Source organism: Lepisma saccharinum, chromosome 23 (genome assembly GCF_977018435.1).
Source record: "Lepisma saccharinum chromosome 23, izLepSacc3.1, whole genome shotgun sequence".
Taxonomy (NCBI): domain Eukaryota; kingdom Metazoa; phylum Arthropoda; class Insecta; order Zygentoma; family Lepismatidae; genus Lepisma; species Lepisma saccharinum.
In genome coordinates, this window is record NC_139251.1 from 31497660 (window position 1) to 31513103 (window position 15444).

General features: G+C 38.7%; 1 protein-coding gene across 1 annotated transcript; it reads left to right on the forward strand.

The window, feature by feature from the left end:
• Positions 1–238: 238 nt before the first annotated feature.
• Trmt112 (tRNA methyltransferase subunit 11-2) lies at positions 239–10363 on the forward strand. Its single transcript, XM_083144324.1, has 4 exons — positions 239–449; positions 3695–3796; positions 5662–5754; positions 9753–10363. Exons 1-4 carry the CDS (start codon positions 372–374, stop codon positions 9852–9854), a joined length of 375 nt encoding a protein of 124 aa, XP_083000450.1. The 5' UTR covers positions 239–371; the 3' UTR covers positions 9855–10363.
• Positions 10364–15444: the final 5081 nt, after the last annotated feature.

The window sequence follows — 15444 nt, forward strand, 5'->3', positions numbered from 1 at the left end:
TTTTTCTATCATTATCACCAATCCTTAAAGCGCAAGTGCCGAATGGTCTTATCGCACAAGAATTGAGCAACCTTATGTTCTGAAGTAACGGGAGAAATCTTTTTATTTTAGGATAAATGCCTATGTTGTTAGGTTAGGCTAGCTAGGTTTAGTTCTCTTAGCATAAATAATAATTTTTCATTGTATTAATGCTAATGGAACATAACTTAACAGGCCTAACCTAACATCGTAGGTAATTCTGATCTGACGTCAGAACACAAGGTTGCAGAAGTGAAGTGAAACAAAGCAGACCCAGGTGCGGTGCAGGTGAACCTGTGCTTCTATGCTTGTACACGCTGACTTTCAAAGTACCGTTGAGCGCAAAAAGAAACATGAAGTTATTGACCCACAACATGTTAACATCCAAATGTTTGAAGGGTGTTCAAATTGGCTATCCTTTGGGAATAGTAGTACGTAATATTTCCATAAGATTAGTTATTATGCCTAATTTTTATCCGCTGAGTAGGATAGTTTACATACTTCTCTGTGCTTTCCTTCTTCCCCACCAAAAGTGATAATAGATTACGTTCAGAACTATGTTGTAGAAAACTAGAAATATGTTGCTACATTTCCACACTAACATGATGCCGAATCAGTACTAACATATGTCACCCATATAATAACACCCCTTGTACTTACACAAGGTGTCAGTTGCATTTGTTGCCTAATATGTAGCCTAAAGAGATACCAAAAATAGAAGAAAACCGCAATGAAATCAATGATTAGCTAAAGAATCAATTCTCGAGGTTTTGCATACGATTGGGTAACAGTTCGTTATATCGGAGACACATTAAAATCAGATATTTTGTGTTTCGCATGGTTCGTACGTATCAAGTACGGGTAACAGTATGGTATAGTGAAAACACATTTCACTCGTTTTTATTTACATTTGTACTTACTTGTTATGCATAGCGGAACCTTTTGGTAACAGTAGTATAAGCCGGAGACGGATTTCTTAAAATTTACAGGAGAAAAGACGAGAAAGTACTTACGGAATTGCGTTCTTGAGGACTTTCTGAAGCCGGGGAAATTGTTTCTTAGAATCGTGCAACGTATTTTGCCTGTAAATAAGGTATTTTTCGTCAATCATGCATCTCCGTTGTACGATAGCTCGTGCCGCCATTACCGTCGACTACGTGAATCAAATGTTCCGTGCGTTCGGTTATGTAACCCCCTCACAGTGTAGAAACCACGCGGAAGTTTGACAAGATGACGTGTGAGTGGTTTTTTTCTCCCAATGTAAGGTAAGACTCTAGTTTACGTCCTTTTCCTAAGGAATACGTAAAGCTTATTTTATAAGGAATTCAACAACGTAAATCCCAAAGCGAGCAAAAATTTCCTGAAGGAGTAAATCGAGAAAAACCGATGTTGTCCGGATATGCGCAATTGAACGTAATGGGGAATTTTTTAGATGATGAAGCACATATTTAGGGGTGAAATGAGTGCTAATGGAACCTAACCTAACCTCGTAGGCATACCTCGACCCCGTGAATGGATAGTGGGGCTATCGTGAACAGAAAGTGTAAAAAGAAGAAGGTACTTACCCGAAGAGATGCCGGGTGCCGCACCACGATCGCGCACCGCGAACGCAAAGAAGCAATCACCATGCACATAAGGACGTAAAGTAGAGTCTAGCCTCAATTTTCGCTTAAAAACCTTTTGCGAATAGTTTGTGCGGCATTTATCGGTTCATAAGTTTGGAAACACTGCACATCAGCTGACGAAAGACAACGTGAGTCAAAATTTGCCCGCCGAATTAGCAACGACCAATAAATGATTATAATGTTAAAAATAACGCTCTTTTCATGGGGAAAAAAGTGATCCCCAGCTTGAAAAATCTTCCGCTATGCATATGAGGTAAGTAGCAATGATTTTTATTTGAAAACAAACGAGTTTAATGTGTCTCCGGCTTATACTACTGTTACCCATTTTTTAACGTGGGATTTTGCTTTTTTCACTGAAAAAAGCGTAATTTTTCACATTACAAGTATTTATTGTTCGTTGCTAATTCGCTTTCGTTGCACACAATATGGCGGGCAAATCTTGACTCAAGTTGTCTATTGTCAGCTGATATGCAGTGTTTCCAAACTTCAGTAAATATGCGATATCGCCTGGGCGGAATTCTTCAAATTTACAGGAGAAAATACTTACTGCAATGAGTTTCTTTAGCATTCTGGACGTTCTTGGAGGTATTTTCTTTCACGGAAAGTAAAAACTTTGTAGTTTAATGTTGCCGAACAAGGATTAATCACTTTTTACGTAAGAAATTGGCATTGCCTGCCACATTACGCCGTTGTTTCCATTGTGTGCGTGCAGATGGCGAGAGCGTTGAAAGTCATGCGATCTCTGCAGTGTTTCCAAACGTGCCTTCTTTTTACGAAAATTTCAATTTTTAACTATGTTCTCCGCGCTTTCTTCGATGAATTTAGGGGTGAAATGAGTAATAGAACCGAACCTAACCTAACAGGCCTAACCTAACCTTGTGTGAATGGTTTGTGGGACTATCCGTGGATAGTGTTTGGGGCTAACGTCAATGGTTTGTGGGGCTACCCATGGATGGATTTTGGGGCTAACGTTAATGGTTTGTGGGGCTAACGTGCATGGTTTGTGGAGGTAAACATGAAAAAAAAATCGAAATAGTACGTAATTTTCCGTCATGAAGGTTTGAAACACTGCTTGGGCACTGAAAATCGACAAAAAACAAGCTGGCACGTCATGACGCGCGATGATCCATTACGAGTGCACACCATATTGTCTATTAAAGAAGCGGAACAAGTAAGACAAATAATCAATCGTAATATGAAAAGTTGACAGTATTTTTTGGAAAAAGGCATAACTTCACCTTAAGAATGTTCTGCAAGGCAAAATAGGTAAGTACCAGTGGTAAAATTAAGGAAATAAATGAGTGAAAGGTGTCCAGGCGTTATCGCATATTTACCCAAACTTATTAACTGAAAAATGCTGCACAAACTATTCACAGAAGGTTTTTAAGTGAAAATTGATCCACAAACCATTCACGGAAGGTTAGGGTAGGCAAACATAGAAAATTAAATTGGGGAAACAAAATTCACAATGCAACCTTTGCTTATTAACCGAAAAATGCCGCACAAACTATTCACAGGAGGTTTTTAAGCGAAAGGTTAGGTTTTTTTTTTTTTTTAATTGCGATTTCATCATGCTACGAATGCAATATTTACATGGTTCGATTTCGATTTATGTCTGTTAACACATACTGTGGAGTTTTAGCGATCACTTAATATTTTGTTCAATATATGCTATCGTGGTTAGGTTAGGTTCCCTTAGCATTAAAATAAAGTCCCTAAATGCATTCTACTAATTTTCCGATTTACTTCTAGATTCATTCCCACGCTTCTACAATATTTACTGTCGGTTGTCGACTGAGAATATCTTGTCCATGAGAAGTGCATGAGGTAATTTTCAAGTTATTTTTTTCAACATAAATAACTTTTTTCGAGTCCAAACAGCGCTCATTACTTTAAGGAAGGTTCAAATTTCGTGTGACAATGATTTCCAAAATTCTACGATAATTAATCTTTGTGCTAGGAGAAATCATAAAACAATCGGAACCGTTACCGTAATTAGAAATGTATTGGTAATTAAATGGGGTTATTTTGATGTTATTTTGTTGTTTCAGGCAAAGGATATCAAGGTGTCTGAAGTAGATTTTAACCAAGAATTTGTGTCTCGTATCATCCCAAAACTAGACTGGAAAGTTCTGTGGAAGGCAGCAGATAGTGTAAGTATTAATTGAGTTTTGAAAGAATTGTTGCAAATAGGTTTGATGTATATTTGCAGAAATTAATTTGGTAAATTTCTCGTATCGGACAAACAAATTTCTTCAAATTTACAGGTGAAATTACTTACCGAATGCAGTTTCTGTATACGTGTGGAAGTTCGGGGAAGTGTTTTCTTGCATCGTTCATTGAATTTTGCTGGTAAATCATCTATTTTTTTATATAAATATATGACCGATGCATGAAATCTCTTGCATCCATTTTCTTCCAGGTGGACATAGCCTGTGTGATGACGTAATTCCAGTCAGTGTTTTCAAACACGTGTTTTTGTAACTGAAGAAGGTACATTTCTGCAAATGGTTTGTGGGGCTATGCGAGAATGGTGTGTGGTGCTACGTATATTTTTTTAAACCAATTTTTAACTATTGTAACCTATACGTGACCCTACCTAACCTAACCTTACCGGAAATGGTTTGTGGGGCTATGTATGAATGGTTTGTGGGGCTACGTAGGTATTTTTGGGTGCAGTGGGGTGAAAACACTGCATGCCGAATACGGTAGTGAATCTGTGACCGCCATTTTGCGTGTTACCGAAGGCAAAAAGAAAGAAAGAAAACTTACTCGATATGTCACAAATAGAGCTTATTTCCGTGAAATAAGCAAAATGCCACCTTCAGCAATGTTTCTCAATGCAGAATACGTAAGTACGAATATTCAAATTAAATGAAGTAGCAAATTTCAGCCATTTGTCCCTTACGAGAAATTTACCATTATTTTTTGTTGACCTGTTTATACTAATAGAAAAAAGATTTGGTAATTATTGACCCTACAGTTTTGTTCCATTATTGAAGCATTGTGTCTGAATGCAATATGCGATACAATATTTACTGACCTTATGAAAGAAAGAGTTCATTAGATTGGAAATTCTTGGAATAATATTATGGCTCGGTGGAATAATATTACGGCTCCATGTTCGAGTCCTTGCATGGGGTTTTCCTAAGTGAGTGCCCTTCATAAATTTAATCTAGCCATCATTTATTTCATTCGTGGCTGCGGCAGCTCAGTCGTTAGGCCATCTGACTACCATGAAAGAGCTCCGGGTTCGATCCCCAGTAGGGGAGAACTGGGATTTTTTCCACTTGTTCAAGCAGCTCCAGCACTCACCAAGCATCGTATAAAGTGGGTACCTGGAGGAAACTCTGGGGTTAAAGCGGCCAGGGGCATGATGCTGATCACATCACCCCCACATTTGGCCATGATGAAGAAACTGTGGAGCCCTAACTCCACACCCCCTATATGCCTTCATGGCATGGTGCAAAGCACTTTACTTGGCCCAAGTTCCTTTTGTTTTATTATGATTTCATCATGCTACGAATGCAATTTTAACATGGCTCGATTTTGATTTACTTCTCTTAACACATACTGCGGAGTTTTAGCGATTACTTAAGATTTTGTTCAATATATGCTTTCATAGTTAGGTTAGGCAGGCCAGGCTTGGTTCTCTTAGCATTAAAATAAAGTCCCTACGTGCATTCTACTAAGGTTCTGATTTCCTTCTACATTTATTCCCACAAGTCTACAATACTTACAGTCGCTTGTCAACAGAAAATACATTGTCTGTGGGAAGCGTGCATGCTTGCGTAAGGTAATTTTTGAGTTGTTTCTTTCAACATAAATAATTTTTTTTCGAAATCCAAACAGTGCTCATTACTATAAGGAAGATTCAAATTTCCTGTGACAATAATTAGCTTTCCTTAGGAGAATTTGAATAAAATCATAAAACAATCAGAACCATTACTGAATTATAGTATAGTATTTATTGGGGAAAAACCCTTTTAGTGACATACATTTTTGTTTATTCTTTCAGATTGGTCATGTTGGTGATTTACCCCAAGCTGTCATTCAAGACTATGAGAACAATGAAGAATTCTTGAAAAGGGCACATCATGTATTATTAGAGGTAAGTAGTCAGTGGCGGTCCCTCCATGGAACAGAGGGAACAGCCTGTTCCCTTCTACTTATCGCCCTTGTTAGCTATTTAAATTATCTATGATTACATAATAAGAACAATTCTTTCTTCCGAAATCAACATGCCGAAGAAAAACTTTCACCGTGACTGGACGTTTGTTTACTTCATCTACCCTCGTCATCCCACTCTCTGCTGTCTGATGCCGAGTATTTCCGACCACATGCGAAGGTAAGCAATTCTCATGGTGCCACCTCCCACCATGGAAGCTGAACTCTCTAGCTGTTCCCTACAAGAGACATAGCGAATTTGTTTCCCTTCGAGTTTTTGCTATGTGCTAAAGTTTAATTGCATTGTAGTGATGGTTTTGAGTGTAGTAAGTCTATAGTTTCCTAATCTCATTGCAAAATTGCGTATGGAGAAATCTTCTAGTCTAAGGGTCTGCTAAATGCCTTGGCTAAACGCTGCGAAATAGCTTCCGAGGGAACAGCTCGTGTCCACCTGTTCCAACACCCCCAAGACGCACGCAGTGGCAGGACAAGAAAGCGAATGTTGTATGATCGACGGCTGAAGACTAAAGCTTTTAGTTAATTGAACTTTACAGAAAAGAGAGCAAACCAACACCTATCCTAACCGAATTAAAAACTAAAACGAAATCGTACACAAGGCATTTTCAAACAATTTACTACAACTCTGTAAAATGATTAACTGGATACTCTTCCAGTGGCAAATTATTGTTGTCCTTGTTTGTTCCCGAGAAGGGAGTTCGGAACACTTCGGGTTTTGTCACAATTTCTACAAATCTAGTGGACGTCATGAAAAACTCAGCCATCTGATTGCCATTATTGCATTGAGGACGTTTGAATTACAACAGTGCTCAACTCTAAAAAAAAAAAAAATGTCAACTTAATCTACAAATAGAGATGAAACAGGTTTTGACAATTTGACAAAACATTTTTTTCTCTGATCACTCATAAATTGCTTTTATTATTTTTTTCTTCATTGCGCATCAACAATTTTGTTTTTAATGTTTTGTTTACATTATATCATATTTGCTTTAACATTGGTATTGTCATAATTTTAACGTGCTTCATGTATGTCACTTCTAACAATTTGTAACATATGTATCGTATGTTTACTTGATTCATTTCAACAAGGGTTGAATTTTACTTGATCTGCTGTATTATATTACAACAGGTATGGGAGGGGAGGGGGCAAGTGCAGGTCACCTGTTCCCCTACCTGATTTAGCACCGCACGCCACTGTAAGCAGTGTTTCTGTATGGGAAGGTACGATACCTATGAAATTTGTAGCTAAGAGAAGAAAGCTGCGTTTTCTTTTAACCACACAGACACATATAGGCCACCACTAATTAATTTTTGTATTCACACATACTAATAAGTTATCTTGTGATTATAAACTTTTCTAAATTTTTTTTCTCAAATAGGAAGAACATTATATATTCATGGATTTATAATGGCAAGGAAAAGTGAGTAAGTGTAGTATAGGCTCTATAATTTATTTTTGTTAAAAGTTACATTTAAATTTTTTGTAAATTTCAAAAATGTGTTTGTTGCGAACATATACTCTTTGTGATCAGAAGTATCCGGACACCCACCTGAAAATAAAGTACAAGTTTGGGCAACCCTCCATCAGGAACACTGGCAGTAAATACAGTGTTGGCCCACCCTTAGCCTTGATGACAGCGTTCACTCTCACAGGCATAGTTTCAATCAGGTGCCGGAAGGTTTCCTGAGGAATGGCAGCCCATTCCTCGCAGAGCGCCAAAATGAAAAGAGGTATTGATGTGGATCGGTGTGGTCTAGAACGAAGTCAGCATTCCAAAACATCCCAGAGATGTTCTATGGGATGCAAATCAGGACTCTGCGCAGGCCAGTCCATTAGTGGGACGTTGTTGTCGTCAAACCACTCCCCCACAAGCCCTGCAGTATGGACGGGTGCTTGGTCATGTTGAAAGACACAATGGTTATCTCCGAACTGGTTTTCGACGGTAGACAGCATGAAAGCTGTTAAAATGTCAACGTAAGCCTGTGCCGTGACATTGCCATGTAAAGCAACAGGGGGGCCAAGCCCCCTCCAGGAGAAACATGACCACACTGTAACCCAGCCACCTCCGAATTTCACTGTCGGCACTACACAGGCTGGTAGATGTCGTTAACCAGGCATTCGCCACACTCACACCCTACCATCGGATCGCCACATTGTGTACTGTGATTCATCACTCCACACAATGGTTTTCTACTGTTCTATGGTCCAGTCTCGATGCTCCTTGCACCACACGAGACGACGTTTGGCATTTGTCTGTGTGATGTTTGACTTATGGGCAGCTGCTCGGCCATGGAAACCAAGTTGCCGCACCTTGCGACAAATGGTAATGGTGCTTGGAGTAGATCCTGATGCAGTTCGGAATTCCTGTGTGATGGTGGCGATGGATGATTGACGATAATGCTGTACGACCCTCTTCAACACTCGATGGTCTCTGGAGGTCAACATGGGAGGTTGGCCTACACGCTTTTGGGTTGTACACATCCCTTCACTGTAACATCGGAAACAGTGGACAGAGGGATGTTTAGGAGGGTGGAAATCTCACACACAGACTTCCTACACAAGTGGCACCCAACCAACTGACCACGTTGAATGTCTGAGAGTTCCTCAGACCATTCCATACTGCTGTCTCACACTCTGCAGTCTACTGAGTTCGCTGACTATGTGTTCTACGTGGTAGATGGCAGTACTGAGTCGCCCTCTATGATAAACACATGTTTCGCGGTGTGTCCGGATACTTTTGATCATATAGAGTACATGTTCATAAAAATATTTTAAAAAGATATTCCAGTGGCTAAAATGATCATAAAAGGAAAGAAAAGTCATTTTTCCAGTGTAATGAAGCGTTATACTGAAATCACATTTTTGCAGAAAGATTCTCCTGATGTAAATTTTGATATTAAGTGCACAAGTTGTTAATCTCGAAATTTCTGCCAAGTACCTAGTTCTTGCTTTATTTTGCTTGGTCCAACCATTGAAGGAGCTGAATCAGTAGATATTCCACACAAGTTTTCTCAGCCAACATTTGTCAGAGACATGTTTCACCTCCCCGAAAACATCCTCCTTGTTATAGCCCCTGGGGTGCAAGGCAAGCATTTTTTTTAGTGCAGTGAAAGTTTTTGTCCACACCTCGTATAAAAAGCTGACCTGTGTCCATGCTGTCATTGCTTTAATACATACCTATCAAGTATGCTTCAAAATCATTCATAATATCCTTTAGATGTGATCCAATTTGTTAAAAACAACACGATAAAAGAACACTTAAAGAGTTTGTTCAAGCTTTTGATTCCATTTTGGAATCATCATCTGGTGCACCAGCGGAACCTCAATCGTGTCCCCTTCACAGTCTCTTGACGGATGGAATCAAAAGCTTGCACAAACTCTTAGTGTTTTTATCGTGCTGTTTGTGTTGTCTTTTAACAAATATTGCTGGCACGTCGTACAGAGTTTTATATTGTCATGTCTGATAGAATGTTGCTAACCTTTGCATCAATATGCCTACTGTCCAATGCGACATACTTATTTGTCTAAACAGGCAAATTTCATCTGGCTACAAACATGTGCAAATGGAAACAAAAGTTTCGTCAGAAAAAGGCTTGAAATGTTTGGCAACTTTTTCACTTACAATGAAACTAGTTTGGACAATTTCACTAATGTCATAATTTTGTTCATGAAACAGCTGTTGCTGAATAGAGAAACCATATATCAAGTGTTTTTGATAATGTTATTAGGCACATAAGTCTTGTACAGTCACAGACAGTTCTGTGTTGTAATGAATGCATTTACTTTCAATGGAATCATTACAACCCAGCACTGTCCGTGACTGTACACACCACTCATATTTCATATTAAGTGCAGTGATGAGGATTTGTGATGCCTTAGTGAGGGGGCATGTAATTAACTAGTAACATTAATTTTTTTTATAGGTTGAAGTAATTAATGGTGAATTATTGTGTCCAGAGTCTGGAAGAGTTTTTCCGATTACTGATGGGATTCCAAATATGCTCTTGAACGAAGATGAAGTGTGATTTTGTAAGTGTTTCCGTTATGAAGGATTTGTGAATTCATCAGACAATCTGCTTGAAGATTAAAAACCACCTGATTTTATATGCATTAACTATATTTGGTAGTGTCTACCATGTGATTACTACTTGTACCATAATGTAAAAATGCATTTTATTGTGTAGTGAATTTTTTGTTACTTTGAATTATATGTTTTCTTGTTTGTAAATGTAAAGAACTAAAGAGATGCCAAACAAATGCCGGAGCTATTAGAAATATGCATCATTCTACACATTGTTAGTGTAAATTGACAAATCTCCAAAATAGTTATGAAAAATAGAAAGTTCAGAATCATGTAAGAACTAATTACTGTGTACGAACACAAAAGTAGAATTATAAAAATTGTGCTATAAAGAGCAGTATTACATTTTATGTCAGAAGTGTAGGATTTAAAAAAACAACACTGCTGTATGTTTATTGCATGCAAGAATATGATCATCACTGTTTTTTTCGGACCAAACTACTTTGAAATAAATTACCTATTATTTGAGCTATTTTTTTATTGAGAAATATGCCTTTTATACCTAAAGATCCTGTCATAGCAGATACTCGGCTGCAGTGTCTATTAAGTGAACCATATGGATTTCCTGCCTCGGGCGAAGGATGATGATGAATATGGTGCAACCCAGATTTTACATTTTTGTGCATTGTATAAATAAGTGGTATAACAGTAAGCAAATTGTCCATCACTGTGTTTTTAGGGAATGGTTGATTGATTGATTTGCTGTATTTTACTTTGCACTTTGTGCCACTTTTTGGTTAATTTGCAAAGATGGGGATGAGTGATTACATGATGAATGGACACTCATAAACATCCATGCCCAGGCTGGGATTCGAACCCGGAACCCCTGGTGTTGTAGCACGGCATGCTAACCACTCTGCCACGGGAGCCACCCCTTTTAGGCAATGGAACTGTACTTATTCTGGAACAGGGGCAGTTCTTTGCTTATTGCTGCTTTGATTGAATTCTTGAAACCCTACATTGGAAAACAAAATTAATAACGAGGGACAATTTGTCTACTATTATCCTTGCTGTTGGCTAAACACCATAGGCCAAAAGATACTATTTATAAGGCAATATAATAATATTTGCAAATGAAACTGGCATAAAAGTTGTGGGTTGAGACTGTTTTTTCTTCTCTCATATGTTGTTGTAATAATTTGCGTCTTTTTATGTCAAATTTATGTTATTGTTCTATAAATACGAGGATTGTATAATAAGTGGACGGTTGACGAATATTTTGGCAAAAACACACGGAATCTTTTTGGCTTTACCTTTCCGTATAATCTCCAAGCATCCACTTCACATCTGCCGTCATCGCCAGGTAGACTCTGACGTCATGTCGTGTCACCAGGCAGATTGTTAAAAGACACAACAAAAGTCCACGTGTTTTTCAAGGCTTTACAAGTTAAAGGGCTCTTTCAAGTTCTAAACAAGCGTCATTTCTACGCAGTAAATTTGGCTCTGGAAGGAAGAAAGGGATTAGAGCTTTGTTTGTCGTGTGTTTTCCACTTAGCAACAGGCGGGGAAGTAGGAGGGGGAGGAAGCCTTTCTGTATAGCGTTATTTGAGAGTGCTTTTCGTGGCATGTGCCCCACAGGTGGCTACGGTCTTCGGGGGAGGGGAGAGGCGTGGGTGAAATGTAATATGCACTTGCAGGCAAGGAGTTTGGCTGCACAAGTCATTTTCTTGTTATCGGGCTATGAACGTGAGTGAAACCTTGTCGTGAGAAGAAAGTGTCTTCTGTGATGGCATCTCTTCGGCCAGAAATTCGGGACTTGTTGGAGGAGTGTGACATGGGGCATGAAACAGAAGTTGAAGATATACAGGGTGTGCCAGAAGATGATCGAGAAGAACCAGAAGAAAAAGGGGGGAGAATGAAGAAGAATTAAAGGCGAATGAAGGTAGTGGTGATGCAGTGAGAAGAAGTGAAGAGGGGGATAGACCTTGGGGGGGGGGGGTCGTAAAATGTTCTTTCCTTCTCTGGACAGCAAGGTGTAAGAGTTTGTGCCCTTGCGAACAAACCTACTCCTTTTCAAGCTTTCAGTTCGGATCGATAGGCAAATTTCTGATGAGAGTTTCCGGTCAGTTGTGATAAACATTCTCCTTGACCTTGAGTTTTCTTCTTTTTTTTTAAAAAAAAATTACTATTTGTATTGACGTTTTGATACTATGTATTCGCCATTACCTAACTTGGGGCAATCAGCGGCAAGTGGTGGTTTGCCCAGATCGATGAGTGCTACCTGATGGGAGCTAGCCAAACTTTGGGGAAAAAAATTGAAATTCCTCTGTCTGTTGCTTCCAAAAATGGGTACACATCGACATGTTTACCTTACCGAACGAAAGCCTTGGAAATTCTGAATAAAACAAGCCCTCATTGGCATTTATCGTGTTATTACAACTTTTTTAAAAAAAAACATATTCCAACATGTTACATTTTGCTTAAAATGAGCCCTGTCCATGGGGAATTTCCATGCATGACGAATATTTCGTCATCCGCCTTGAAAGGGTTAAGAAACCAGTTCACTATGGCTGAGGGGGAAAAAATATTTCTAGGCCTATCCAAGCACAATGCATGAAATGCACCTGAGTCATCCTATGCGTAATAACAATTGTTGCACCTCAGATGTGTCTGCATTTTATTTCAAGGCACCTCAGATGTCTGTCTGTTTTATTTGAAGGTACCTCACACTATCATTTTCATCCAATAATTTTGATCAGGGGATTTCTTTTCAGGAGCCAACATTTGGTAAAGTGTGTTGGAAAATTGTTAGCATAAAAATTATACCAAACTCACAAATTGCAATGTATTTGTCACTATGTATGCCAATTGTGACTATTGCATTTCATAAAACACTGTGTTTGTCAAAATGTTATCGCATACACTAAACTCGCATAGGAGTAAATATGCAATTTATGCAGTCTTCTCAGAATTTGTAAAAATCTAAAATTTGCAAGAACACTAAAAATCAGATAAAATGTCAAATTTGCATTACTGTGAATGAAAAATTAGGTTAGTGTGTCAAATTATGTTAAATTCGGGAAACATTAACTTTCTTCATCATTATCAGGATTGCAATAAGTTCCTACACATAAGGCATATGGAGCACAAGCCTGGCTATGCCATGATCAAAATATCAAGCAAAATAAACTCAAATGTGCTGTTCACCAGTGGGAACTGTTCACTTTGCTAATGTATTTCTACACATATCTCTAAAGGGTTTTCCAATAAGAATGATGTGATTTTGAAATGAACTGGCAACTATGCTTCAAATGTTATAACTGTCACTAGTTGTTATTTGTGTGTAGCATACTGCCATCATGACATGCTTCAAGAATGTTTGATTACTATTCATGTGCCACATGCCACACTGCTAATGCTACTATCGACGTATTGAAAGAACAGTTTGGTGAAAGGATAATTTCAAGAAATGCAACTGTTAGTTGGCCTCCAAGATGATGTAATTTAACTCCTTAGATTGCTTTTGTGGGGTTATTTGAAATCTATAAACTATGCAAACAGACCACGAACCCTTGATGCATTAAGATTGAACATCAGACGCTGCATTCGTGACATTAGGCCTGAGTTATTGCACAAAGTCATCGAAAATTGGGTTCATCGAATTCACTCATGTGCATAAAGTCGAGGTGGACACTTAAACGATGTGTTATTCAAAACATAATGTAATAAACTATGCTTCAAAATAATATAAAAAGTTTGGTTGCATCTGAAATAGTTATTTTATTTCATTGTAAAATCATATAACATATTGGTTTCGTGCGTGTTACTCACTATCTATAAACAAAAATACGTTAGAGTATTCAAATTGGTCTACTTACGCAAGTGAGTATGTATTCTTACGTGGACGACGTTTCGGAAGCTTTACTGCTTCCTTCCTCAGGTTGTCGTTTTCAGCTCGGAATATCAAGCCATGTCAGAGAAGTGTCATGTAAGGATACTGGGTGAAAGGTTCGGGTTAAAAACACTTCATAGTGCTTGACCTATACAGAATTAAAACCACTTTGCTAAAAACCCCTTAAAACTCACAATAAAACATGTAAAAACCACCGCTACGGTAAACTGGAGTGGCCGTTGAGAGCCTAAACTCCCTGTCAAGGTGAAGCGAGCGGGCAGATGGCGCCGCGCAGCGGATTGGTACTTCCCCTCCCACGAGAGATCCCTCCCCTCTCTTTTTCTTCCCCTCGTCACCAATCCAAGGAAAATTCCCGTTCCACCTCGGCTGCTTTCCTTACTTCCGATGTGACATGGAAGCCCATCGGGGCCCTTTTATTATTCAAATTGTCCCACTTTTTAAAAAAGCTAATCCATACGTCATCTAAATTGCCCTCGTCCCGGTTCAGTTTATTTCTGTGTCCCGCGCATATCAATGCCGTTTCGTACACGTTCCTATCCAATTTACTATTACTTTTTTTTTTGATAACCTCTCTTTTTATTATTCTATGCCCACTGTTTATTATATGCTCTGCAAGCCCCGTTTTCGGATCCCTTTCTTTGATGTTCTTATCATGTTCGCCCCATCTAATGCGCATGCTCCGGCCGGTTTGTCCAATATATTCCATCCCACAATTGCATTCAATCCTATACACCCCTTTTTGTTCATCAGGGTTATCTCGAATTTTTACCCCCCTCTTATAATCCGTGAAATGCTTTTCAATATTTCTAGGTGCTCTCGTCCCGCATTTCACACCATACTTTTTCACTGTTTTTTCAATTTTCTCAGTGAGCCCTTTACAGTACGGTATCCCAACATAGTTAACTTTACTATCCAACCCTCCCTCCTCTTTTTCCTCCTTTTCTAATCTGCTATCAGAATCGGGGTTCCCCTTTGAAATATTCTTCCTTGCTCTCCTAGCTAACACGTTCATTTCATATTCGGAAAATCCATTCTTCATTCCTACCCCTATTATCCACGATATTTCCTTTTCTTTTTCTACAGCATTATTGCATAACCTCTCAGCCCTTATGAAAAAGTTTAAATAAACATTCGATTTGACCCTACTTGAATGTTCCGATGCCTTATTAATATAAAGACTGCCTGCCAGGGGTTTGTGAAACACCCCTGTCTTTATCCCCTTTTCAGTTTTGGTAATACTTAGGTCCAGGTAGTTGATTTTACCTTCCACCGAATTCTCTCTAGTGAAGCTTATTCTGTCCTCTTGTTTTCCTAACTCCACAAAAACAGTGTTAAGATCTTTTTCTTTTCCAACTACAAGGATATCGTCCACATACCTACAGTAATATTTTATGTCTACTCCCACCCTTTCCATAACCACTTTTTCTAAGTAATGCAAGAAAATGTTTGCCGCAAAACCCGATATCGGGTTGCCCATCGCTAACCCTTCTTTCTGTCGAAAAATCTTATCGTTTACGCGAAAATAATTGTACCCAGTTACAAGAAAAAACCACCTGACATATTCCCATGCTACCAATATATCCACGCCATGGTCTAGTAGCCATCTTTGAAGGCAGTCACCGGCTTTCTCTACATTGAGGTAAAAAAGTCAATTGAAAATTTAGAAATCGGGAGGGATGAC

Bases quoted from the DNA above. Each gene is read 5' to 3' on its own strand.
- Trmt112 (XM_083144324.1), top strand. From the start codon at position 372: ATGAAGTTATTGACCCACAACATGTTAACATCCAAATGTTTGAAGGGT. The intron at 450-3,694 runs GTACGTAATATT...TTGTTGTTTCAG, and splicing joins GCTATCCTTTGGGAATAGTA to GCAAAGGATATCAAGGTGTC. The intron at 3,797-5,661 runs GTAAGTATTAAT...TTATTCTTTCAG, and splicing joins TGTGGAAGGCAGCAGATAGT to ATTGGTCATGTTGGTGATTT.